This window comes from Chrysemys picta, chromosome 5 (assembly GCF_011386835.1).
Source record: "Chrysemys picta bellii isolate R12L10 chromosome 5, ASM1138683v2, whole genome shotgun sequence".
NCBI classification, from domain to species: Eukaryota; Metazoa; Chordata; order Testudines; family Emydidae; genus Chrysemys; species Chrysemys picta.
The window spans coordinates 36,841,129-36,867,864 of record NC_088795.1 but is presented as its reverse complement, the minus strand read 5'-3'; the positions used below and the strand labels follow the sequence as shown (position 1 = coordinate 36,867,864).

The 26,736-nt window shown below is 40.0% G+C and overlaps 1 protein-coding gene across 50 annotated transcripts in view; it reads right to left on the bottom strand.

Annotated features, from left to right (window-relative positions):
• The window catches only part of ANK2 (ankyrin 2), a 581,537-nt gene that overhangs the window by 67,188 nt on the left and 487,613 nt on the right, over positions 1-26,736 (bottom strand). For all 50 annotated transcript variants that reach the window (XM_065596236.1, XM_065596239.1, XM_065596234.1 and 47 more), the window contains 2 exons: positions 23,595-23,667; positions 5,458-5,602 (listed from right to left, as the gene is read on the bottom strand). In XM_065596236.1, coding sequence (XP_065452308.1) covers positions 5,458-5,602; positions 23,595-23,667 — 218 coding nt within the window. The remainder of the gene's footprint in view (positions 1-5,457; positions 5,603-23,594; positions 23,668-26,736) is intronic.

Sequence of the window (26,736 nt, the reverse complement as noted above, 5' to 3'; positions counted from 1 at the left end):
TCTATTTTATTTTCTAGCCATCAATGCTTTAAATTAGCTATGTGGCTTAATTGCTTCCCTTATACTAAAAAGGAACTCCTGCTGAGGCTCTTTGAAGAAGTTCTCTCTCCTGCTCCATAATACAAGTGAACTGTCTAGGGGAAAAAAAATGCAAATATCTGATGAGAAGCTGAAATGAGTCCCTCTGAAGTTTCATTCTGATCGATTCTCTCTGACTCAAATGATAAACAAGTAAGGTTCGTTTTTGTCCCCTGGAAGGTACACAGCAAGGTGAACTGTGGCCAGCCACATGCTTCCTGTGTAAAACAAAGTGCCTCCTGCATGCCTTCAGCATCTCTAGAACAGCAATCCAAAACGTGAGCACAGGCTCCTTTGTACATATGCACAGCACGACAGGACACGGGTTGCTGTAGCAATGAGAGATGCAAGGCAGTAATAAGCTGCTTCCAAGCACCCAGTGCAGAACGTAACTGCAATAGCTGCTAGCTCAAAGCAAAATCCAAACAAGCAAAACAAAACTAAGATACCCTCGCACACAAAGACATATCGAGCTAATACGGGGTTTCTGCCACACAGCAGTATGACTTTTGCTCTTTAAATATTAAAAACAACAGTATATACAGGATTTTTTTTTTTTTTGCAAAAAATCAACAGCTCAGACCCCTTCAGATTTTACAAGTATCACTTTATATTCATGTAGGTGTACTCCTTCTTACTATTCTATGTAGCTAAGGACACATTACATGTAAGTTTAGGAACTAGCTATGTTCTCATGGATTGCACTTGCGTGGGTACTCTCCATGATAATGTAGAACATTAGAACACTGGAACTGCTGAAGTGGATCAGACCAGTGGGCCACTTAGCCCAATAAACTTTCTGACAATGGCTAGTACCAGATGCTTCAGAGGAAGATGGAAGAAACCCCATAATGGACAGTTTTGAAATAAAATGCCCATATGGGAAGCTTTCTTCCACTCCTGGTTGGTTAGTGGTTAATTTACATCTCTCTCTCTCTCTTAATCAGAGCTTTACTCTAACTGTGGATGTCCTCATTCTCCACGTACCATAAGAATTCAATATATTTGTAGGTTTAACATGGGATAATTTATTTTCAAGTATCATTTTAAATATTAAGTGTACATTATATACATTAGATTGAAGTAAGTACTATTAAATGTAAACCCACTGGAAGTCAGACAAAAATATTGCAGCAACAGATCCTGTTCAATGACAGTGTATATAATTACAATCATCCAACAGGTTCTTGCAGTATCTGTATTTTACAAATAAATGGCATGGCGTATTTACTTTAGAGATACATAAAATTAAAAGAGCTACCAATGGCCTTCCATTGCATGCCAGCCATATTAAATGGATTGTATAAAATTGATCATAACAAAGATGATGAAAATATTACATGAATATCAGTCTTGGAAAACTGCCATGAAAATTAGTGCAGAATACCTTCTCACCCACTCTGACCAGGATAACGATGGTTAAAAATCTAATGATATTTCACTTGCATGTCATCAAATATTACTCACCCTGATGAGTGGGCAAACAGAATTGAGCAAGGATGATATATGACATTTTCTGGGTATTATACATTCCCTGGATGAAATTCTGACTCCACTGAAGGCAGTGGCAATGGCAAAACACCCATTGACTTCAATGGGGCTAGGATTTCACCTCATGAATTTTAGTCCATGTCTAACTTGTTTTAAATAAAATGTATTGTATGAAGCCTCGGTTGTAGGTCATTTTGAATACACGTACATTACTTTGGCAGATATTTTGTAGTGCTACACCTTGTTTTCCATAATAACATTACTTCAGCAAATAGTAATTCTTATATCAGAAATTAAACATCAGTAGCAGACCCCATTTTTCACCACTATCCTTTACTTGCTTTAATGCTTGAAACATTCACAGCTGATTTACAGTGCCATGCAATGCTTGCAAGGGGTTTGCCATCCAAATCATAGGTCCTGCTGTTCAGCTAAAGTAAGGTTTCACCAGACCACTACTGAATGAAAAGAAACATGTACTAGGCACTACTGCTGGTCTCTAAGGGTATGTCTACACTGCAGCTTGGAGCTAGCCACCCAGCCTGGGTAGATCGACTTCCACCAGTGGGGCTCGAAGTAGCATACTAAAAATAACAACTTAGACGTTGCCGCTCAGCTGGCAGCTTGAGCTCTCAAGCCCTGCCGACCCCTGAGTCTGAGCTTCAGTGACTAGCCCGAGTCTCCACTGGAGCCGCAATGTCCACGCTGTTATTTTTAGAGCATTTGCCCAAGGCCCACTAGCATGAGTCTGTCTAACTGTGTTGGGAGGCTCCTAGCTGTAGCGTAGACATCCTGCAGCAATTTGGTCCTCATTCTCCTATGGTTAGGAGACATTACTATTACAACCACCACAATTTGCCCACAACATGCCCAGTGAATGGTACATGTTCATAAATACAGGCCCAGTACATTGAAGGTATGGACATTACCAAGAGACGTGATAGTTACACAAATGTGACTGAGGTCTGTGATGAATTAGAAGTGTATCATTTCCATTAAAATTTTGTTTAAGACAAATACTGAGATGGCATTGCTCACCTTCTATGGATTATATCAGTTGCATACATAAGGAACAACCTGATTGCTAAAGCATCTGGTGCTGAGGTACACTAAGTGGTGTAAACCTAGAAGCAAGGGTGCTTATGGCAACCAGGACCTCACTATTAACGGGAAGCGGTGTTTTGAACAGAGCTGATTAAGAGATACGTTCACTAATTATTATTTTTGGTAGGCTTTTAGAATATTGTCACTACATAAGAGGCAAGATGCTCTAGGAAATCTACTAAAACAGACTCTCTGTATGGGGTGGTTCAGATAATATTGCCAAATTCACCACTGCAGGATGCACTGGATCACTGGGACTCCATTCACCCTGTTAGTGACCAATTGAGAGGATAAATGTAGCATTTATCACTGGTGACACCTGGTGTGGGAAATACAAACTGTTTTCTGTTGCCTGAGCACTCTGTGAAAATTACTTGAGCCCCCTGCAACTTTATATAAACCTGTCTTGGAAACATTCCCTAACAGGGCCCCACTTATGGATAGAAAATCTTTCCCATCTGACATGGCAGATACGTTTGAGTTAAGTTAAGGAGTGGAGGTCATACACTAAATCACAAACCTGAGCCTTTCCTGAACCTAGGTTAGCTGACAGATCATTATATGCTACTATATACCAGGTCATCTCTCTTGTCTGAGAATATAACTAACTCCAATAGCAATGCCATTCATTTGGCCCTGTGAAAACAACAACTCCAGTACATAAGTCTCCTAGATCCATCAGCAGGCCTGCAAAATGGATGAATAGTGATTGGTGTTGCACAAGTGTACTGGGGACAACATTGTTTACATGCTGTGTAATACCTACCTGGGCATAGTGCTAATGAAAGCATATTAAAAAGAATGATGGGGAGAGAGAAATAATAAACAGGGAATACGGTTACAAAAGAAAAATATAAGCTTTTAAAATATAATTTTAAATGCATAATAATACATGAAAATGGGCTGCTTACACGATTTGTTGTGCTGCATTTGTTACAGCAGAAAAAATGAAATCTCTATTGCATTGCATTGTCTCTGATTCAGGTACTGCAGCAAAGCAACTTTATTTAGGCAGTTTTGGTGGCAATTCCCATGAATATGACCCTACTGTATTAGTGAAAGAGCAGCGGAAAGATGGACCTGGGAAAATGCACATTTTTGTTTGATTCTTCTTCCTGGATGTCCTTTTGCTGCATTTCAGTTTAAACAGATCCGCTACAGGACAGCGAAATAATTTTCATATTGCAAACTGTGTACCAGATTTTTGTCTCAAATATGCTAGTGTAAATCCCCTGAAATCTATGCATGTACTCAAGATTTACACTGACATAAATGAGAACTGAATCTAGCCTAGCATTAATCTATGTGACCCTTCTTATACAACTCATTGAAAATCAAAAAGAAAAAAAATCAGTATCATCACCAACAGCAGATTATTGTTAGCGCTTTTTGATTTTTTTAACCACTGTGTTCTAGGATTCATTGGATTTACTGGAGCAGCAAAGGCTCCAAGTTTGGAAGGCCTAAATGCTTAGGGGTTTAGATATCTTATGATACAATCTGAGTAATTTTCTGGCTTCTTTTGTTCCAAGAGTAATCTTAAGACCATTGAAGTCAACTGAAACAACTCTACTGATTTCACTGGGCTTTGGAGCAGATCCTATTTGGTGCTGGAATAACATACTACATTGGACACTGGCCTGCGTTGCAATTTGTGTGGCCAAAATCTTGACACAAACATTATTTAAGGAAATACCACCTCTGAATGCACTAGATCTGGAAATGACATGAGCAATTTATTCTAGACATACGTCTGACGCAGTGGGTATTCACCCACGAAAGCTCATGCTCCGATACATCTGTTAGTCTTAGAGGTGCCACAGGACTCTCTGTTGCTTTTTACAGATCCAGACTAACACGGCTACCCCTCTGATACTAGACACTGTAATTTTCAAACCTAAATGCCTAATCTTGGACACCCATTTCCCTCTTTGGGCACTTAGACATCCACATTTCTAATTCAGAGTTATCTGTCAGTTTGGGGACCTGATTATGCATTTATGCTCACTAGTTAAATACCAAAGTTTGAAAACTGTACCCTGTATTGTAATGTAGATTACACTGACTTGGTGTGAATTACAATAAACCTTTTTGAAGTGTAAAGGGCTATTACTCTTTTTGATTTTGGTTTTACAATATAATGGTACACTTCCCTAAGCACTAGCACACCCTAGCTACAACACCCATCTGTGCAAGACAGCCCCAGTGAGGGTTCTCCTTCTGTGCTGTGGTTGGTAACACATGCTAGAAAGGAGCATCCTACTGAAGCACTAAAATATCTCAGCCAACCATCCCCTGATTCTGAGCCATCTGCTCTGTGCCAGCTGGAGGTTAGGATAACTAAGTGACCCTACCACATAGCCAATATCACTCCTCCTGCGTGTGGCTACAACAAGGAAGAACAGTACATTGCTCTTATTCTCAAACCATGCCCTTGGTTAACGCCCTACCGTGAATCATTGACAGACTTTTCCTTAAGCCCTTTGGGATGTTAGGACCATGTACAGTATTAGTGTACAAGAGAATTAGATCACCTTCAGTTGTAAACTCGTTTTTCCCCAGTACCAAATGTATTTGGTTCCTGATAGTTTTCTTCCCATGACTTTCTTTTGACTACACCTTTCTTCTAAGAAGTGACAATAATTATTGAAATGAGAAGGAATAGGCATATCACATAGCTACTTTGAATTAAAGACACTGAGAAGGTCTGTGCAAAGAGCTTAACTATTCAACAAAATTATGCTCTAACTCATCATACAAACATATAATTTTCAGGTAAAATACCTGTCAGATCGGCCTCCTTCCAAGCTGTACCTCAGATAGTTCATACCATCTAGGAACTGGCTGCTGGGCAAAGAGTCATCACCTAGTTCTTTCAAGTCCTCTGGCCTGAGGTATTCTCCCCCATCTCCAGTCATTGTGTCGTCACCTTGAAACAAAACACAAACACAATCCACAGAGATCAGTAAACTCACAAGTCCCACATTATTTACAGATTGGGGTAGCATGTCAGCATGATGGCACAAATAACTGGAAGGTAATTCCCACACACACAGCACTGCAAATTACGAGCAATTAATATACACTGACAAAACTGGCACATCAAGCAGGATAAACCAAATCAAAATCAAGGTGAGTAAGCAATCAGTTTTTGTCCTCCATCTTTTGCCATTGCATGGATTTTTTGAAGGACTAATTTCTGTATCATTCTGTAGATTATCTTTTAGTTTGGTTCCTGTAACGCTGGTGCCAGCCAGCTACCAAGGTGGTAGGTGTCAGCTAATAAATTTGTTAGTCTCTAAGGTGCCACAAGTCCTCCTGTTCTTCTTTTTGCGGATACAGACTAACACGGCTGCTACTCTGAAACCTAAAAACCTGACAAACTCACAGCTGGAAGCCAGGCCAATTCACTTGTGTATTGGTATAGATCAAGGTGGTTGTTAAATAGATTCCAATGTGTTTGGTGTTTAAACTTCATGAAAACTAATGGGATGTTGCATGCATAGTTATCACTTATCTGAATACTGTTAGAATGCAGTAGCACACATTGACATTGTATATACCCTATATCTAGGTGACTCACCAAACACAAAGAAGCCATGTAAAGCAAATGAAGGACAGTAACAGGAAGGTGCTAATTATTGTGCTTTGCAAAGCAAATGGTCATTGTGTATCATGATCAGAGATCAAAGACCCTAAATGCATTCCCTTCTCTCCATATCAAAGAAAGAGCACACTTGGTTAGAACTGTCAACTTGTTTTTCTATGAGAAGAAACTTTAAGTATGGACACAGGAAAAAATTATTCATCTCTGAACTGTTTGGATTCTAGCAGGGCAGAATAGCTGAATGAGAAGACAGATATCCCAGAATCCCTCTGTGTAGCCCTAATAGACTTTTGGGAAACTGGGAGACTACTACATCTCTGAGACCTTTTGAAATTATAGACCAATGGTGCTCAAACTTTTGCACCCTCCCTTACCAGTAATGGAATCCGTCCATGACCCTCCCCCGCCCCCCATTACGGAACAGCCAAGGCTTCCTCAGCAGCGGAGCTTGGGCTGAAGGCAGAGGTGGGGGTGGAACTGGGGATTGGGGAGGAGCTGGGACTAGAGGCAGAGCTGGTCAGGGGGTGGAGAGGAAATGAGGGCAGAGCTGGGCTGGGGGCGGAGTGGAGCAACAGCTGGGGTCAGAGCTAGGCTGGGAGGAAGAGGGCAGGAGGAGCTGGACCTGGAGTCGGAACAGGACTGGGGACTGACCAGGGTTGGGGGAGGAGCGAGGCTAGGGGCATAGCTGATCTGGGGGCAGAGCAGGGCTGGAAGCGTGGTGCTCCCTTCCGCTGCCCCCGCCCCCATAGGGACTGGTCCTGGCCCTATTGTGTGCTCCCCTGAACATTCCTCTGTGCCCCTCGGGGGAGGAGGGTGCCCCACAGTTTGGGGACTACTGTTATAGACTATGACTCACCTGTACATATATTTTTACCTGATTTAACCTCTCAATAACTCTCATTCCCTTTTCTTACCTAACTTTTGGTTAGTTTACTATACAATGGGTTATCAGCATCGTCTTTGGAGTGAGGTCTAGGATGCAAATCTACCTGGGTGAGTGACTGGTCTCTTGGGACTGGGTGAAACCAGAATATTTTGTGATTTTTGGTGTAAGTGACCATTTATTGCATAGTCCAGCTTCCCTGAGTGGCCAGATAGACTGGCGTGTTTAAGGAGACTGTCTGTGGCTCCATTATAAGACTACTGTAGTATTCTGGGAGTTCACATTGGTTACTGGTTTGGTGAAATCTAATTATAGAACATATCACCAGTGTGGGTTGTTGGCCCTGCTTCTGACAGTCTGTCCTGAAATAGGCACTCAGGGTTGTGAGCCACTCCAGACAGTGTGACAGTTCCTTTTATCCACAGCTACATTAGATGCTTGGACTGACAGTGGATGCTGAGACAATTTCTCTTTTGAGTGCAAACTGTTGGTTTCAACTCAGAAAGGTACATTTTTTGTCCCTGTGCCTGACAGGTACAAGTCAGTCCTCATTTGAATTCTCAGACATTCAAACTGCACTCCAAAGGACATTGTGTCACTCCTGACAACAAACATCCACGCATGGTCACCCGTAAGATTATAATTTTTAAAACACGGTAACTGATACTCAGAAGCTCCATGCCCATTTGCCATAAATTAGAAATACAATCACACAGATGGCGGAAAAATGAACCAGCATAAACAAGAAAATAATTCACCAAAGGTGAAATCAAAACCTAAATTAGCCCCCATTATCACAAATATCAGCCATTACCATGCCCATTTCTCTCCCGAAGGCTGGGTAAACAGGTGGACCTTACAACATGTTCTGAAGGTGAATAAATTTGTACTTTTGGGACCAAATGAGGTGGGGAAAGTAGGGTCCCTCACACCGAATGCATGAATGAAGTAATAACTTGTTTTTCTCAGGAGAATCATCATCATTGAACTTAAATCTCTACGTGACACGTGGAAGTTTCCCCCCATTTCTTTATAAATTTCCAGTATGAACCATCTCCATATTGGAGAGAATGGTTTCTGCTAGCCTCAGTGAAGATACTCATTTAACCTGATGTCTTTCCATCCTCTTTCCCAACTCCTTAGTGTGGTATTCCATAACTACAGTGTGTTCCTGTATGTTAAATGCAGGCCACAGAAATCCACCATGTGGCCCTCACCAGTAATTCCAGTCCACAAATCGCAGAAGTTTCCAAGTTTTCTCATTTCAGAGCTGCACCGGCATCAAATGAAGCGGACGGCAACTCTGATGCCGAGATAGGGCCTGCAAAAATTATCAGTCCTAGCTGTGATGCTCCACCTTGATTTGCTCAGCTCGAGAAGCAACACTGCGGCATTCCAGAGACTACAACTTTATATCAAAGGAGACCGCACTCTTACGTGCTCTGTATTCTGCACATTTTCTTTGCGCTCTACGTGAAGTTGACACGGGGCCTTAGTTTGGATGCCTCTATGATATGCAGTCCAAATATGCAAATCTGATTAGTTTAACAAAGGCAAACAAGAGAGGAAAATATAATGACAATGTATTATTGTTAACATCTATACTCGGGATAATGTGTCATCTTTTCTGCTCAATTTAACTAGGATAGCAGGCTAAATGAATACTGTTTAATCACAAATACAGAAATGCTGGTATTTGTTTTCATAAAGAGCTTAACATTTGATTTCAGTTGAACTTTTCTAGCTTGGTCAAGCATTATTTCCAGCTGTTAAATAAAAACATCTGAAAATTTGACATCCAAAAACAAATAAAATCAACTTTTTAAATAATCTGTCTCTATCTAATCTATATACACACCTAAATCTTTAAAAGGTAACTACAAAGCCTTTTAAAACTCCATCTGTAATAGTGAAAGAAAATGAGACTGGGCATTGTTTCACAGAAAACAAGAGAATGCATTTAATTGTTGCATATTTCCTGTCTTTTGTCAAACAATGTTTCCTGAGAATCTGACAATATAAACCACACGACTTATTTAAACCTTGGAAGATATCAAAGGAAAGCTGTTTAAAAGGAATTTCAAATGATTTTTCAAATAAAATAAAAACTTACAATCATGCCAAGCATTCCATCCATAATGGAAACAAAGGCAAAACCTTACCAGCTTTCATCCCACTAGCATCCCTTCCAAAAAATGACCCATTCAAACTTTGGTGGCTGAGCTGCAACTGCCAAAAGTGGTACCAATTAGTACTAATTGTTTAGGGTGATGTGGACATCTGTACACTGTGAACTGTAATGAGACCATTAATACATTTCACAATGACAAATGAACAGTCATAACACTGCTGACCTAGCCTATCCTTGAAGCAGTGACCCTGAAAGGAAGGCACCATTACCGATGCCTTGAGTCATCCCATCTCTTTTTATCACAACACTGAGGACATGTCTACTCTGTTTCACTGTTCCAACAGCCAGACTATGGGGGTGTGAATAGCAATAGGAACCAAAGTTCTGCGCTGTAATTCCCCTGTGTGGATGCTGCGGGCATGAAAAAAAAGGTTCCTAATTCGCAGTAAAGTAGTCCTCTACAAACAGGACAACATTAATGCAAAGTAGGAGCCTTTTTGTTTATGCCCGCAGCACCATACGGGGGAGCTACTGCATAGCATTTTAGTGCGTATTGCTATTCACACACCCCATAGTCTAGCTGTTGGAACTGCGGGACAGTGTAGACATGCCCTTAATAGCAAGGGAAGAATACTGTGGCCTAGAGGATAAACAAATACAAATTATTTAATTTATCAAATCTAACTACAGTCTATATATTAACTTAAAGCAACTTCTCATACAGTTGAGGTTACCAGAATGTGTTAATTCATTGCAGGAGGATTACAGGCATGCAGAGAGAGTTGCTTAATTGTATGTAATAAACAGACATTCTGTCTTACACGTCAGTATTATTAATATATATAGCAACACCCCTGGGCCACAATCAGGACTGGTGTCTCATTGTGATACACAAAAACATACAAAAAGACAGACTCAGGAGAGCTTGATATTCAGGTGACCATGAGTGCATTTACACAGAAAAATCACCTCAGATGGTAGTTTTGTAGCAATATAAAAACTACCCTCTTTTATCATGTTAGAAATAATTAATCTGACCTACAGTGTTTTCTATTAAGTTGTGTCATCATGTTACCTGTCAAATTAACTACATTTAATTTACACTACTTGATAAGCAAATCATGATGCACACACCAGTTGACACTGGTGCTTCATGATCTGTGCTGGCTGCCTATTAACTTGTAGGAGGAGTTCAATGGGTTAGCATTCACAGCTAAAGCCCTAAATTGTGGCCCTGATTACTTGAGAGATTCTCTCTCCGCATATGAGATCAATACTGTTACAATCAGCAGATGCACTTATTCATGACTAATCCAGTAAGACCCTCATTCTGACTGAGGCCTCTGAACACTATTTAATTACAAATTAATAAAATAATACATAATTATAATAATACTAGCAGTTTGATGAACTCCCCAGGACTTGCAGATAGACACCCTACCACAGTGGAGGAGCAGGAGGGTAGATGGCTTAACCTAGGAAGAGTAGCCAGCAGTAAATACTTGTGCTGGTGTCCTTGGTGTTATTAAAAGTGGCGAAGAGTTGACATCATGGTGGTAAAGGGGCCGGTCACATTAGATGCAAAGGTCAGCTCTCAAAATGCAGTTGCTAGGAGATTTCTGTCTGTTCAGAGCCTGATGGTGGTGGAGGAATGAGGGGAAATCCCATTGTCAATCATTGCTATAGCCCAGGGGAGGGCAAACTACAGCCCAGCCCTGTGGTGTGGCAGGCTCCCTGCCTGCCCTGGCCCCGTGCCGCTCCCAGAAGCAGCCAGCACCATGTCCCTGTGGCCCCAGTGGTGGTGGTGGGGGGAGAGAGCAGAGGGCTCCGCGCGCCGCGCGCAGCCCTTGCCTGCAGGCACCCCCCACGACAGCTCCCATTGGCCGGGAACAGGGAACCAAGGCCAATTGGAGCTTCGGGGGTAGTACCCACAGGCAAGGGTGGTGAGCAGAGCCCTCTGCCCCCAACCCCCACAGGAGTCGCTGCCGGACATGCTGGCCACTTCCAGGAGCGGCGTGGGGCCAGGGCAGGCAGAGAGCCTGCCTGCGTGCTGCTGTCACTCTGGAGCCGCTCAAGGTAAGCGGTGCTGGGCCGGAGCCTGCACACTGAACCCCTCCTGCACCCCAACCCCTGCCCTGAGCCCCCTCCCACACTGCGCACCCCCTCCTGCGCCTCAACCCCCTGCCCTGAGCCTCCTGATGCATCCCTACTGCACCCCAAGTCCCTGCCCTGAGCCCCCTGCTGCACCCCAATCCCCTGCCCTGAGCCTCTTCCTGCACACTGGACCCCCTCCCACACTTCGCACCCCCTCCTGCACCCCAACCCCCTGCCCTGAGCCCCCTCCCACACTCCGCACCCCCTGCCCTCAGCCCCCTGCTGCAACCCGCACCCCAACCCCCTGCCCTGAGCCTCTTCCTGCACTCTGGACCACCTCCCACACTTTGCACCCCAACCCCCTGCCCTGAGCCCCCTGCTGCACCCCGCACCCCGCACCCCTCCCCTGAGCCTCTTCCTGCACACACTTGACCTCCTGCACACCTCGCACTCCCTCCCACACCCCAACCCCCTGCCCTACATTCATGGCCCTGCATACAATTTCCCCACCCAGATGTGGCCCTCGGGCCAAAAAGTTTGGCCACCCGTTATAGCCACATGAAACTGCTTTCAAACTGGAGTTAAGTAAAAAAAAAAATCTCTTTGCCTAAGCCAATAATACTCTGTCATAATCATTCTGATAGTTCTGTGTTTTGTGAACGTATATTCCATTTCCTATTTTCAACAAAAAATCATGCTTACAGACAGCCTACCATTATTGACTAACCCTATAACATCAGGAGTGTAAACCCGCTATGTCACAATTCTTTTTTAAAAAATAAGGCAACAGATTTCAATTTCAAGTTGCTAAGACGGCTTTTATAAGCAGTAAGGGGAACATCTTGACAGGGCTTTGGGACTAGATTTGGTCGTTGGTTGGGCTAGAATAAAAAGTAAAATGTTTTTGCTAATAATTTGTGGGTCTTATTAAAACAAAAATAATCTTTATACTGGTGATTTCACATGTTCAGACACCAGTATTATGTGGTTATCAGTGAATAGACTGATAAGAGAGGCTGGCCATGTGCAGAGGTCATAGTGCTCTGTCCTTCCCTGGCAAGCCCTGCTGAACATGGAGGCAATACTGTCTAGCTGTTAGAGTAGGAGACTGGGAATGGGATCCTATATCCTAATTCCTAACTCTTCTACTGACTTACTGAGTGACAGGACAAATTACCCAATTACACTGAACCTCCTTATATGTAACTCTAAAATGGGGGTGCATACTTTCCTACCTTGAAGAGTGGCTTAAATCAGTTAATCATCAAAAAAAGCACTTTGAGATCCTCAAATGAAAGACACTGTAAGTGCAATATATCATTATATGGAGAGCAGAATTTGGGAAGCCACATACAGTTCTTAGTTTGGGAATTACGGCTCTGGGAGAAACATTTAATTAAGGCTTTTAAAACAAGCCAGATCAGCTAGGAATGCATTTCCATTATGGTGCTCTGGTCATTATGCCCACATCTTCAGCCAGGAGCGGGGCTCTGTGTAATTTTCTCCATGCTAGCCTGGAAATACACTCTATAAATCAGCTCACTGGGGGATGGGGGTACTTTTAATGCAATAGGACAGCTCTAACTCATCACAGTCCTCTCCCAGCAACATAACTGTACTGTGGAAGACAATTGCTGAAGAACTGTTCTTCCAGTCATTTTCCCATAGTATTTTCATCAAAGAAAGCCAAAGGGATAAATTTAAAAAGAGAAAGAAAGGGGGCAGTGCAAAAAGCTGCCAAAAACTGTTTTTAATGTAAGCTCTTAAAGCTAAAGACACTTATGTTAGTTTGCCAAAAACACTGTCTTCCCTTGCTATGATATGTTGGTAAGGTCCACGATGCTGTACAGCTCCCTATGTGGGCTCTGCATCTTAGAAGTAACAGATGGAGAAGAGGCAGCTAAGGCAAGTATGAATTTTTTATTCAACTCAGAAGTATCTTTAATGGCAAGTATATTAAAGATCACCCCCCTGAGAATCTGTTTGGAAACCTTTGACTCCCCAGAGTCAATGCTCCACTCAGTGGATTACACCCATTAAACAATTACCTGCACTACAATGGGTTTAGCTAATGAATATAATTGCCATAACACAGCTGTAGATTTCTGCATCTTTAGCCAGTTGAAACCCCAAATATTCTATAGCTACTTGATCGTGGATGCACATCACATCACGTCAGCCATATGTCGATCAGAGAAGCACTGACAGAAAGACAGGAAATGGAGCAAAGGAAATGGAAAGTCTGCACATGTCCCTACTGTCTGGTGAAAAGAGGGTAATCAAGTGCACTGGCCGTAATCTGCCCTCCTGGGATTCTGGGAAGGGGAGGATGACTGAAATGTGTCTCCTCCTGAATTAGAGCATTCTAAAGTGAATTCTAGTATTTGGCAGGTTGCCAAGCTGTCACCTGACAGAGAATAAACACTGTCTCTTTAGGATGTGAACCAGAATAAAATATTCACAACCCTCCATGCCGTAGAAGCCTTGATAAGAAATGCATGCTGACTGAATGGCAGGCTGACAAATCCAAAGTAGGTCTACTGTACAATGCCAAAAGGGGAATAAAGTGCTACAGCAGGGGGCTGCCAACAGTAGAGAGTTCATATAAAGTTGCTCCCAAGCACCAAAAGTTCCTATTCTACATGTCTGTTCCACGTCTCTCCTCCCCCTGGGTCATTCAGTCAGTAGAAGCCTCAGATGTTAGTAACTCCTTGTGTGACTCCAAGCAGAGAGAGAGAACAGATCCTAAACATAGATTTTGGGCAGGGAATGTCTTAAAAAGAAACTCACCTGGGGAAAGGGTCACTGAGAGAAGATACATCCCACCAGAATATTGCTCTTCCCATATGGATGGAAACAGCTCACTTCAAATCTCATTGATTTTATCCACAAAACAAGAAATTTTATCATAACATGAGGAACTCATGCCAGCCACGGAGTGGAGACAGCTTGGATTAACTGGGTCATCTATAACCCAAATACATTCACTGACAGAGATATTGTGGGTACTAGGTGGAAGGAAAGAAATGGTTCTTTGCCTTGCTCAGTGGTACAAAGTATTGCATCATTTGTCCTTCTAAGTTCAAGAGGATAGATAAATGGATGTCTGTCTTTCACTCAACAGCTTTCTTTAAGTACTACACAAGAGAAGCACCAAAAAGGAGATAGGTATTTAGAAATGTGATCATCCTTTTTAGTGTACTCAAAGGAAGACAGCTCTCCAGCCAGCAAGCCAGTATCTTTAGCCAGGTTCTTTGAATATGAACCTGATCCTGAATAAGTAATGTATGATGTAGTATGTTAATGTCTTCTTGTAACTTTGCCTTAATAAAAAAAATTAATAAAATGTTACATGCTAACCTGTGTTCTGAAAGCATCATTCACAGGAATGTTGGAGAGTAAAGGAAAAACATCCATGACACTCTATTTAAACACAGTGATAATGACTCATGGGATTTAACTTAACTGTTAATGACTTATGGCACTGTTAGCATCCAGAGAACCTGCCATTAATTAAGATTATTAATGTCGATGTAAAAACAACTTGTGAATAGCCATGCAGGAAAGATAAGAAAGTACATTCTAAAGCTTGTGGAGAGTGGAAATAATTTCTGACAGTTACTGTTCTTTAAAGATGGGTTTCAAAGATGTTGTTCAGATGGGTAAGACTCAACAGAAATCATGCCCCTTCCTGTAATGTTCTGATCTTGGTTTAGAAAGAAAAAGAACTAGCGGGTTGCTTCAAACAAACAGTTATGTTCATATATAATCAGGTCCTGCTAGATCCTGTGGAAAAAATAATTCCATTTCCAGAATTGCTGGTAAGGTCATCTGTTACAATGATTTTAAAGGTATACAGTATGTCATAAGTGCCTCCTAATCATTCTCCAGCCTTTTCTTATTGCTACCTTTTCCACTAAATTGAGATTCAGGGAGACCATTTGTGAAAGAGCAGAGTATTCATTTTTTACTTTAAACTGAGTTTTTGTTCTGCAAAACATCTATGGAAAACTGACACTTTCTTATGCAATAAATGTGCGTCTTGTGTTTTGAGTCACGCCTGCTGATTTTACTGGCCAAAGTTTATTCTTATTACTAAACATGGTCAGGGAAGGTTTCCATTTTCCTGAGAAAATTTTTGAAGAAAATGAAAAGTGTTAGTTTCAGTCAAGATTTTTTTTTGAGCAGGGGGTGGGGGTGAAAAAAGCCAAACACACCCTGATTTTTTTCAAAATCCCCAAATATTCATTATTAACAAGAAATAACTAGAGCTAGAAAAAGACTTCTGTTAAAAACAAATCAGCTTCAAGTTTTTTGATGAAAACCTGAAAAACGTTCACACAAATTTCTATTTTGTCAAAAAGCCATTTTCTGTCAGAAAAAAGTTTCAATGACAATTTTTCAACCAGATCTTCTTATTATTTTTGGCTTGTCTTAGCAATGCAGAGCCAATGCAACTATGGAAGAGAGAGAGATCATCTGCTTCACATGTCAAAAAAATTCTGATGGCAGAAAGAAAGAATCCATCCTGACTTTCAAATTTACAACTGAGTTTGTACGTCTGGCACTTAGGAAAAAACAATCATTGGACTTGAAAATCATGAAGAGACTATAAACATGGAACCCAACAAAGCCATTTATACAGAGTACTGCACTTTAACACAAATAGTTCTGTCTCGATAGGCCCAAGCAAGAGATCATTTAATAGCTAACCATTTTTTTCTTTCACAGCTAGAGTGTGAAATCTAGAGTATGGAGATCATTTTGAAATGAGGGGGAGATATTGGCTAAATTTCTCTGCTGGTTTCCCATGACTATCACAGCATGCACAGAAGAAAGGTATTATTGTATTATTGTTCCCTTTCTGTCAACAAGATTTTAGGAATTAGCTTTAATATGCCTACCAAATACTTCCTATGAATGTACATTTCTCTCTCTCTCTTTCCCATTGAGGCTTTTGACATATAGCTTTTGATCTGCTTCTGTAAGTCATCCATACTTGGCTACATACATTAAGCCAAATCTTGTTCTCAGTTATAAAAGAGAAAATCCAGGGTAAGTGCATTCATTTCAGTGCGGGTTTTCTGGATTTACACTGGTGTAATGCAACAGCAGAATTTGACTATGTAGCTTTAAAGTATAATACAGTATTTATAAATTGCGTTTCTTCAATCTAACCAAGGTTCTACATCCTCCATCTCCTGCTATTAGATAATTTTGGAAGGCCCTATATGTTCCACTATGTAATACACAACTTCAATGGAGTTGTGTGCTCTTATGTCAGCAGTGAATTTAGCCCTGACTAGTCTGCCCAACCTCTTTCTCACACACATTAACTAGGCTTGGAAAGATTAGATTTTTATTAGTACATGTCAATTTCTCTGCACACACAAAAACCTTTGAGAAATATTTCCATTAATGATAATCAAAATTTACAGATAGGGAAACTAAGAAAAAATACTGCTTGAGTACTTATCAGAGTTTAAGGATATGTATTTTGTATATTCTGATGTGAGATGTTGAAAAGTTGTGTTTTAATGGATATAAAGCTTTACCTATTTGAATCTCAGTATCTACTGTCATTAAGCAATTTTTATCTGACCCTCCCCAATGTCTGACCCACTCCACAATTTCCCACAACTCTGAAAATTTAAGTCAATAATAGAAAAAAAAACTGCTTAAAATAAACACTGATATGATAAAAAAGTAAAAATCAAATTCTGCCAAGCCTACACATAACCAAATAATACTCCCACTACTTTAATGCAGCTATAGAAGGCACTTGAACATCTTATGTGATTCAGTGAGGAACATTCTTGATAAGAAGCTACAAAGCAGCATTTTAGCATTGTTTACAGAAAAGGTTATAGAAGGTAGTAGGCAACCTTTCGATATGTTTATCACAATGCAATTCCAGGCAGGTGCAGCCATAATACATTTTGAGCAAATAATATTCCTCTATACCTACAGTATTTTATTATATAATTATAATAATCATGTCATAATCAAACTAACATTTGATTATTTCAATTTTTGATGTGAATATAAGTTTGATAGATAAAGGTAAATGTGTTGATGTAATATACTTAGATTTCTCCAAGGCATTTGACTTGGGTACCATATGACGTTTTGATTAAAAAAACTAGAACACAAAATTAACATGGCATGCATTAATTGGGTTAAAAATTGGCTAACTAATAGGTCTCAAAACGTAATTGTACAGGGAATTGAACTGAGTGGGAGTGCTTCTAGTGGGTTCCCACAGGAATCAGTTCTTGATCCTACGCCATTTAACATTTTTAGCAATGACCTGCAAGAATACATAAAATCATCATTGATAAAGTTTGCAGGTGACACACAGATTGGAGGACTGGTAAATAATGAAGAGTATACATCATTGATTCAGAGCTCTCTGGATCACTTGGTAAGCTAGGCTAAAGTAAACAATGTGTTTTAATATGTCTAAATGTAAATGTATACATCTAGGAACAGAGAGTGTAGGCTATACTTGCAGGATGACGGTCTCTATCCTGGGAAGAAGTGACTCTGAAAAAGTTTTGGATGTCACGGTGGATAATCAGCTCAATATGAGTTCCCAGTGCAACACTATAGACAAATTGACTAATGCAATCCTTGGATGCATAAATAGGGTAATCTTGAGTAAGGGCAGAGAAGTTATTTCACCTCCATATTTGGCACTGGTGTGACTACTGCTGGAATACTGCATCCAGTTCTGGTGTCCACAATTCAAGAACAATGTTGATAAATTGGAGAGAGCTCAGAGAAGGGCTACAAGAATGATTAAAGGATTAGAAAATATGCCTTTTAGTAATAGACTCAAGGAGCTCAATCTATTTAGTTTAACAAAGAGAAAGTTTAGGGGTGATCAGATCACAGTTTATAAATGGGGGACAAATATTTGGTAATGATCTCTTCAATCTAGCATATCAAGGTATAACAAAATCCAATTGCTGGAAGTTGAAGCTAGACAAATTCAGACTGGAAATACAATGAAAAATTTTAACATTGAGAGTAATCAATCATTTGAACAATCCAGCAAGGGTTGTGGTGGATTCTCTATCACTGGCAATTTTTATATCAAGATTGATTTTTTTTAAATAATATGCTTCATTTCAAAAGGAATTATTTTGGGGAAGTTCTATGGCCTGTGTTATACAGGAGGTCAGACTAGATGATCACAATGGTCCCTTCTGGCCTTGAAATATATGAATCTATGAATAATATTGCTCTTACATAGAACTTTAAATCCATAGATCCATAAGTGCCATACAAACAAATGCATCATTATTCACAATTTACAGAAGGGGAAACCGAGGCACAAGAAAGTGAAGTGACTTCCCCAAGGTTACACAAACAGATCAGTGGAGATCCTGGAATAGAACCCAGGTTTGCTAATTCCCACTTCAGTGCCTAAACAAAACAGTAATATCTCATTAGCTTTTGTCAACTCTTCTTGCATATGGCAATATTTGAGCCATGTTCATTAAATGATTTGAATATTTCACATACTCAAGTTTAGTGTATGCTACAAAAATGAAGGAAGAAACCTTTTTTATTGGTGCCTTTCTCTTATGTGAAATAGGATTTTCAGTTTATAAATTCCTAGTAAGCCACTTTTCTTTTAATCGGGAATCTGGCGGAACAGGTTATGGATTAACTCTGAGCTGTTTTATGAAATCTAAAGTCACATTTTTCTTGTGCTTCAATGATGAGTTACTTCTACAGATTACATGAAATCACTTTATCACTAATCCATGTTCATGAAGAGACGTGAAACCCCTCTCTCACATGGTTATTATGAAATCCATAGGACTACTTGAGAGTAAGGGACTACTCTGTGAGAGTACAGATGGAACAATCTGGTCTTTAGTGATTAAAACATGTAGTGATTTAATGCATATTACGGTACATATAGATGTAGAGGACATATGTTACTTTCAGCCTATATGATTAAGCTATTTCTGTTTTCAGCAATACTTTAGCAAATTCATTATCCTAATGATCCTCTTCTTTAGATGACTAGTATTTGTTGGTGTTTAAAAGAAGGACACAATTACAACACAACTTTATTTCTAAAGCAAAGATGGGATAGAATCTTTTGTAATTTGTTAGACAGTAAACACTAGGGGTTTATTTTATAATGGTTATTCCTCTTTGGGTGTTGTTATTCTATGGCTGATTTCTGGGATTATTTCCTCTACACATAAAAAATCATACCCTAGCCTTCTATATTTTCCTTTCCTCAAACAAAAATGAACTTTATTTAATCAATGTCAAAATACAAAAAGATGCCATGATCTATTCCAATGGAAACAGAATTGAGAATTAGGAGTTGCTTTCTCTGACAAACTCACTGCAGTTCCTTGGGTAAGTTCTTTTACTTCTCCGCCTCAGTTCCCCTATCTATACAATGGGGATGACAACAGTTAAAATCTCTCTCTCAAGGAAGTTTTGAGCATAAATTAATTACTGTCCGTGGAAACCTTTAAACATGTATAGCATTAAAATAAGTGCTAAGTATTTTATTATAATTATTATTACTCTAAGTGGGGCAAAAATAACATATATGTAATGTCTGCATAGTAATAATGACATTACTTATCAATTATCTGAAGGGAAAAAAGTTCTCTCTTCACAGTTGTCTAGTATGTCTTGTCTCATCAATATTTCTCTTTAAGGACCCATGAATAGCCCCATTGATTACACATAACATTAAGAACATGCGTAAGTATTTCCAGGATCAGGGCCTTGATCTGTCTGAACTTCTAGAAAGTGACTCTCTATTTCTGTAGTTTGTACAGCACTGATCATATTGTCGGTGCTAAACAAATAGTGATGATAATAAATATGGAGCAACTAATATTAATCTTTAAGCATTCCTTATTTTAGATTACAATTCTATGATGTAACATACTTGATTCCAATCTGGGTTGTGACAAAAACGTCTTAGACCCTGATATCAAGCTTGTGAACACGCACTGATGCCAATGGATATTTTGCCTGTGTAGGTCTATGTAACGGGGCCCTTCGTGGTAACGTAGCGGGATTTGTTCTTTGATGTAACAGTGTTCTCATCATCTTCAAAAGTTTCCATCTGTCACTTCCTTTGCACCTTCAGTGCCTCCCGCTCACCACTTCCTATCTTCCACTCATGACTTCATACTTTCTTCCATGGTAGCCTGACTTTGGAACTCCCTGGCCTTCTGGTGCAAAAGATGATTACCTTTCTTCATTCAAATCTTGCCTAACATTCACTCTTTCTGCCAAACTTATTGATGGAGACCCATCTGAATGTCATCACATCACATGTGTCTGCATTTCCGTCTTTCTCTCTGTTTTATACAACACCAACCACATATTTCTGGTGCTTAAAAATACATGATACAAACAATGATGTTTATTTAATAACAAACAGAAACCAATTTAACATACAAACACAAAATACCAACCCTACTGCCTCTATGTGAATAACAATGTTGCCCTCAGCACCAAACTCTTGCAGATATTCTCAGGAGTAAAAGATCCCCAGTAGGACTCTTGCTGCTAACTGTGCAAACTACTGGATGAAAATTACCAAAGACCAAGTGGGAGCCCAATGGACACACATACAGTGGAAACCTCGCCCCATCACTGAGACATTTAAAACCTGAACAATAGCAAACATCCTCCAGGAAACAATCCAGGAAAGTAAATGGACTAGATGGCTCTTTTGATTTTACATCATTGACACTGGATATTGCATTTGAATTATTATTCATATATGAATATTATATTGTTAATGTAGTATTAGTCGTAAACAAAACCACTGCTTCACAGGGAAAATACCAAACAACTAACTCCTCCAATGAATAGGCTGCGCAGTGGCGCTCTGAAATATTCACTGGCTCAAGTATTCCTCTCATGTTCAACTTTTTAACTATATGATTAAAGTTAGACGGTTTACTGTGTCACATTTATTTATTCAGAAATATATCTTGTCACTGTAATACAGCTAAGGACAAGATATGCAGGAATCTTACCGCTAGTCTCTTACAGACAGTCCACAATTATGAAAAGGCTCAGTCTCGCTAATAAAAGGTCTCTGTCTTCTGGCCTCCAGCTACTTTAATTTCCTCTTATAGTCACCACCCATAACGACAAGCTTCCATACCACCCAAAATGATTTTGCCCCCAAGAATGGATTTTATAAGCAGGGTGACATGAAGTGCAATCATTGTGACCATTCTGCTCAGTGATCAGCAGTATTGGCATAAATGCTTAGTACAGCGCCAAGGCCTTGCAAGGAGATGTAGAGGAGGGTTGATTTCCAGTCTGCTAGCTTTATGATAAACTCTGTTTGTCAGCTGGTGACAAGAAAACCCAGAGGGTTAAAATAATAATCTGGAGGGAATTAGTCACGCCAAAAGGCCACAATAAGTGCTGTCAAATAGTTAATGGTACAGGTAAAATTGCCTTTGGGGTTTTTGGCATCTCCATACAGAAAAATACACACAGACATGCTCTCAAAAGTAACAACATGAGTCAGCGTTAGGCACCCTGATTATGCAGATGCAGATCGTCTCAGCACAAAAATAAATATATACAACCAAATTAAACAGAAACAGAAAAGTTTTTGTGTCTTACTCCAAGAACTCCTTCTAACAGCACCTGTGCCACTATATGCTTCCCCATCACTGAGGTGTTCATCATCAGAGTGTTTAAAGGCTGCACAACATACAAGTTAGCTTGAGAAAAGGGGATACCCAGTAGCTAGCTCCTCCAGATACAGCAGTGGAAAGCCATGCTGTGCTTTGCAGATTAAAAGAGGATTGAATGGTAGCTTACACGAACAAAGGGGATAGAAAAATATAAATATAATGCAGTAATTATTAAAGGCCTTATTTTGTCACCCAATGAGTAGTCCCACTCAGATTGTTCAAGGAGTAAAGTGCTGCTCAAAGGGAATAAAGTTTGCAGAGTCGGGCCCTAGAGATATAACTGCATTGATTACATTGCAGAGAAGCCTAATATATTCTTGACTGCATGTAGATTTGAATGCTTGTTGATTTCTGGCCTACTGTTTTGCTAAACATGGGCAAATTAACAAAAGAAATCAAATATCTGTAGTTCAGTACACAAATTAGAGACAGGATAAATTTAAAAAATTGCCTAAGTGATTTAGCAGCCTATGTCCCATCTCTAAAGGGGATCTAGGCACTTAGGAGCCCAAATCCTATTGACTTTCTATGAGACTTAATCTTTCAAGGACCTAAGTCACTTTTAAAATTGTAATTTAGGTTCCTAAATCCCTTAGGCATTCACAATCAGGACAATCCCCATCAAATAATAAGAACCAGCAGATATGCCATGCATAAAATATCATTACTATAGAATTATTCAGCATTTCAGATAGAAAAAGAAAGAGAAGCTAATCCATTATTATAACCTGTAAGCAGATGCATCATCAGTTGAGAAGTCACCGTATTTGAAATTTGTCAACTATTCTTTCATAAACTATTAAAGGTGTATCCCCCAAAGCTAGTTTGTTTATTTCTATTCAGTATAAATTGCCCAAAGGTAATAATCCTAGATAAATTTCACAGATATTTTTTTTTAGGATTAAGCTAAGTGATGTAACATATACCTCGAGTCAGCACGTGGGGTTAAATCTGGAAGGACTTCAGTGGTATCAGTGTGTAGTTACGTTATGTCATGGCCTATGAATCTGTGTTCAGCAAGTGCCAAAAGGCCTTCAAGCTAACAGTTTCATCTTCTTCAGACATATGCATCTTTACCTAAATGTTTCCAATTAAACAAAGATCCCTATCTATTTCTGTGATATGCATATCTGGATACAGGTGGATCTGATCCAAAATGTTCAGAGCCTCAAACCTCTCTTTATAGTGGGCAAGTGCACCTTTGGAAAAGCTTTATATATAAATTTTAAACTCCCACATTTGGAAGTGTTTAGATTTCTATTTGGTTCAGACCATTACAAACATACAAAGAAGTTTGGATCTGATACTGGAATTTGGATCCAGGGTTTTTGGATTGGGGTCATCTTTAATGCCTCTATTCAAATCTTGTAACCAAAAAGGCATGAAATCAAGGTCTTTAAACAGCACACTATTTCAAGAATTGAAGCAGCTTAATTCTATACTGTAATGGCGCAAAAGACACTAAACAAAGGAATTTAAGTTGCTCACCTTCCTCATCTGAAACATCTAGGACCTCAGTCATCGTCTCAGGTACATTCAGTTTATGTTTCTCAGTCACAGTCTGCAGAGACAAAATAATCATCTCTCAAGTTAAGCATCAAGAAAAATAGCAGGCATTTATCAGGGTATTTTCAACAACAGCTGCAGTTCAATCTGTTCAGACATTTTACAATGCTTTCTCTTCCCTCTGGTTTTATTTTTCAGGGTGTAATCTTTACCATAGTTGCTCTTGCTTTCTATTTGTGCTACATCAAATGATCATTTATTCTGGAAAAAACATACAAAAAACATGTATATAAATAGATGATGCACGTAGAGTAACTTAGACAATGCTTCCAGGATGGTTCTAAATTGAATTAGGTAACGTCTACAGAAGAACCGTAAAAAGTTATACGGGACATATGGAAATTATTAAAATTGTAAAGCATTTGGAAATGAAGCTATGAATGATGTGAAATATTTAAACTGAAAAAGATGAAGAGTAGTCAGACAGACCATATGATGCATTTCTTACTTGAAACAGCAGCTCAGTGACTACTATGTGTATTAATGTTTCTCTTTTCATAATTATTACAAATCACCCTATGTCTTGGAGTAAATGTACATGGTGATTTACACACACACAAATTCAGACATATCACCTGCACCAAATAGCTTATAGGATTAGTTATACAAGGCAAAAACACCAGAGACAATACATGAAGCAATAGTTCAGGTAAGGGTGAGCATGGGGGTTATTAGAAAACAGATTTTTAGAATCAGTGACTTTGCATGAAGGACTCGAAGAGGAAGACAGAGGGTGCTTGGCCATGGAGTGAGACTGGGAGAGGGAGAGAGACTGATTCAAGAAAGGGAGCATCATCTTAGCACGAGGTAATGTGTGGGTCAAGGACATGAAGAAAGCAATAAGAAGAGAGCATTGTGAGGAGTGTAGGGCATGAAAGGATTCTGTGGAGAAATGAGAGCAGATATGTTCTATAGGTGGAGAGAGGATTATATAGGGGCCTGAAGAATGCTGCACATGACATAATAGGAGATGACAAGTCAATGAATTCAAGAGGAATTCCATGGTCAGAACTGCTCTAGCCAGTACACAACCACTCCATGGCCACAACCCACTCTGAAACCAGCCAGTAGAACTGGATATCCGGGAAGGAGAGTTTACGCTTCACTCCTTAAGGTGTGTAGCAGTGGATGTAACCCCTTCGTACACAGGGGAGTGTCAGGAGACAGTATGTCTGTTGAAGCTCCCACAGGAATAGGTCACCATTGCTCCACTCTCAATTCTGGCCAGCACCTATAAAGCATAAATTAACCCCAAACGTGGAAGTAGCAAAACAACATACAACTCTTGTGATATTTATTGAGGGATGAACCTTGAAGCCCCCACTCTATCCATACTCAAGCAAAACTTCCACTGAGGTCAATGGCAATTTTGCCTGTGTAAAAACTGAGTGAGGACTTCCAGATCTGGTGCTGTAATTCTATACTTCTGGCAAGCCAGTGAGGAAGATAGCACTATTCATTATTATGATGCTTTTCTATACATATCTATACATCTCTCATCATTGCTGAATCTGTGAACATTGGTAATTTGTCTAAGTTTAAGTGTCTGAAATGCATTAACTGCAGAGAATACGTTTCAATTTACCTTCCTACAGTTTGTATGTGGGCAGGATGGAGGGTGGGCAAAACTGGTTGCCTGCAATCTCAGTTATTCATCTTTAATTAGATCTTAACCATGATTCAAGGAATTAACAAGTACGGTTTTCAATGCATGTGTTATGTGTTCCAAGCTCTTTTGTACTCATTACATTCCTCAGCCAATTCTTTGACTCTTTTTATCGCTCCCCTAGAAAGGTCAGGCAGCAGTAGGGAGTCCGAGCCAGCTAAAGCAGACTGAACACACACGGCAGTGCAGGTGACCTCAACCTCCTTCTTTGTAGCAATAAAAGCAATGAATTCAGAAATAAATCCTAAATAAACAAAAAGGCTGACACTCTACAAGTGGAATAAGGTGAGAAGGAGGATAGTATATTCTTCAAGTGATGGGCAAAGCACTGTGTGTGTACATCAGTTGTTAAAAAGATGAGAAAGTAACCCAAATGCTGTACTGCTGCTGAGTATGAGCACTGAATAAAATAGCCAAGAACTCAGCAAACAAACAGGGGATCTCTGAGGAAAAGAGAAAAATGGAATTACCGAGAAAAAAATTACCATATATACTCGTTCATAAGTTTATTTTTGGTAAAAAAGTGACGCATCAAAGAGCGGGGGTCGGCTTATAAACGGGTCTACACCAAAATTTGATGATTTTAAACTCTATGGAATCATTGAATTGAATATCTAATACAGGGATTGGCAACCTTTGGCACGCGGCCCACCAGGGTAAGCACTCTGGTGGGCCGGGCCGGTTTGTTTACCTGCCGCGTCCGCAGGTTCGGACGATCGCGGCTCCCACTGGCCCCGGTTCGCTGCTCCAAGCCAATGGGGGTGTGCCACTTCCCGCAGTTCCCATTGGCTGGGAACGGCGAACTGTGGCCACAGGGAGCTGAGGGGCTCCATGCCTGCAGATGCTCCAAGTAAACAAAAATGTACCGACCCACCAGCGGCTTACTCTGTTGGGTCGGGAGCCAAAGTTTTCCAACACCTGAAATATAGGGTTGGCTTATGAAGGGGTCATACAGTTTTTGCTATTTTTACCTATCCATTTTTGGGGGGTCAGCTTATAAACGAACAGACAAATGAATGCGTATATACGGTAAGTAAGAGTCAGATATGAAAGTTCTTAAGAAGTTCATCTCTGTCTACAATAAGTGCAACAGACCATTCATTCATTCATTAAGGCCCAAATCCCAGTTCTCATATCGAGCTCAGGAACAAGAGCCATGCACAGGAGAACAACACAGAGGTGAGAGTTAGAATTCTCTGGCCCACAGCTTTGGACCTCAGCACTTCAGTAGTGTTAACATTAATTGGAGAAAAAATCACAATTCAAAATGGGATTTAATCTATTTAAACAAAATGCCCCCCATTTGGGGTAGGGACAGTGGTTGTTGTAGGCTGACAACTAATTAAAGTACTAAAATAGGATCAGTATGTTAATATATAGTATAAGACTAATAGCATA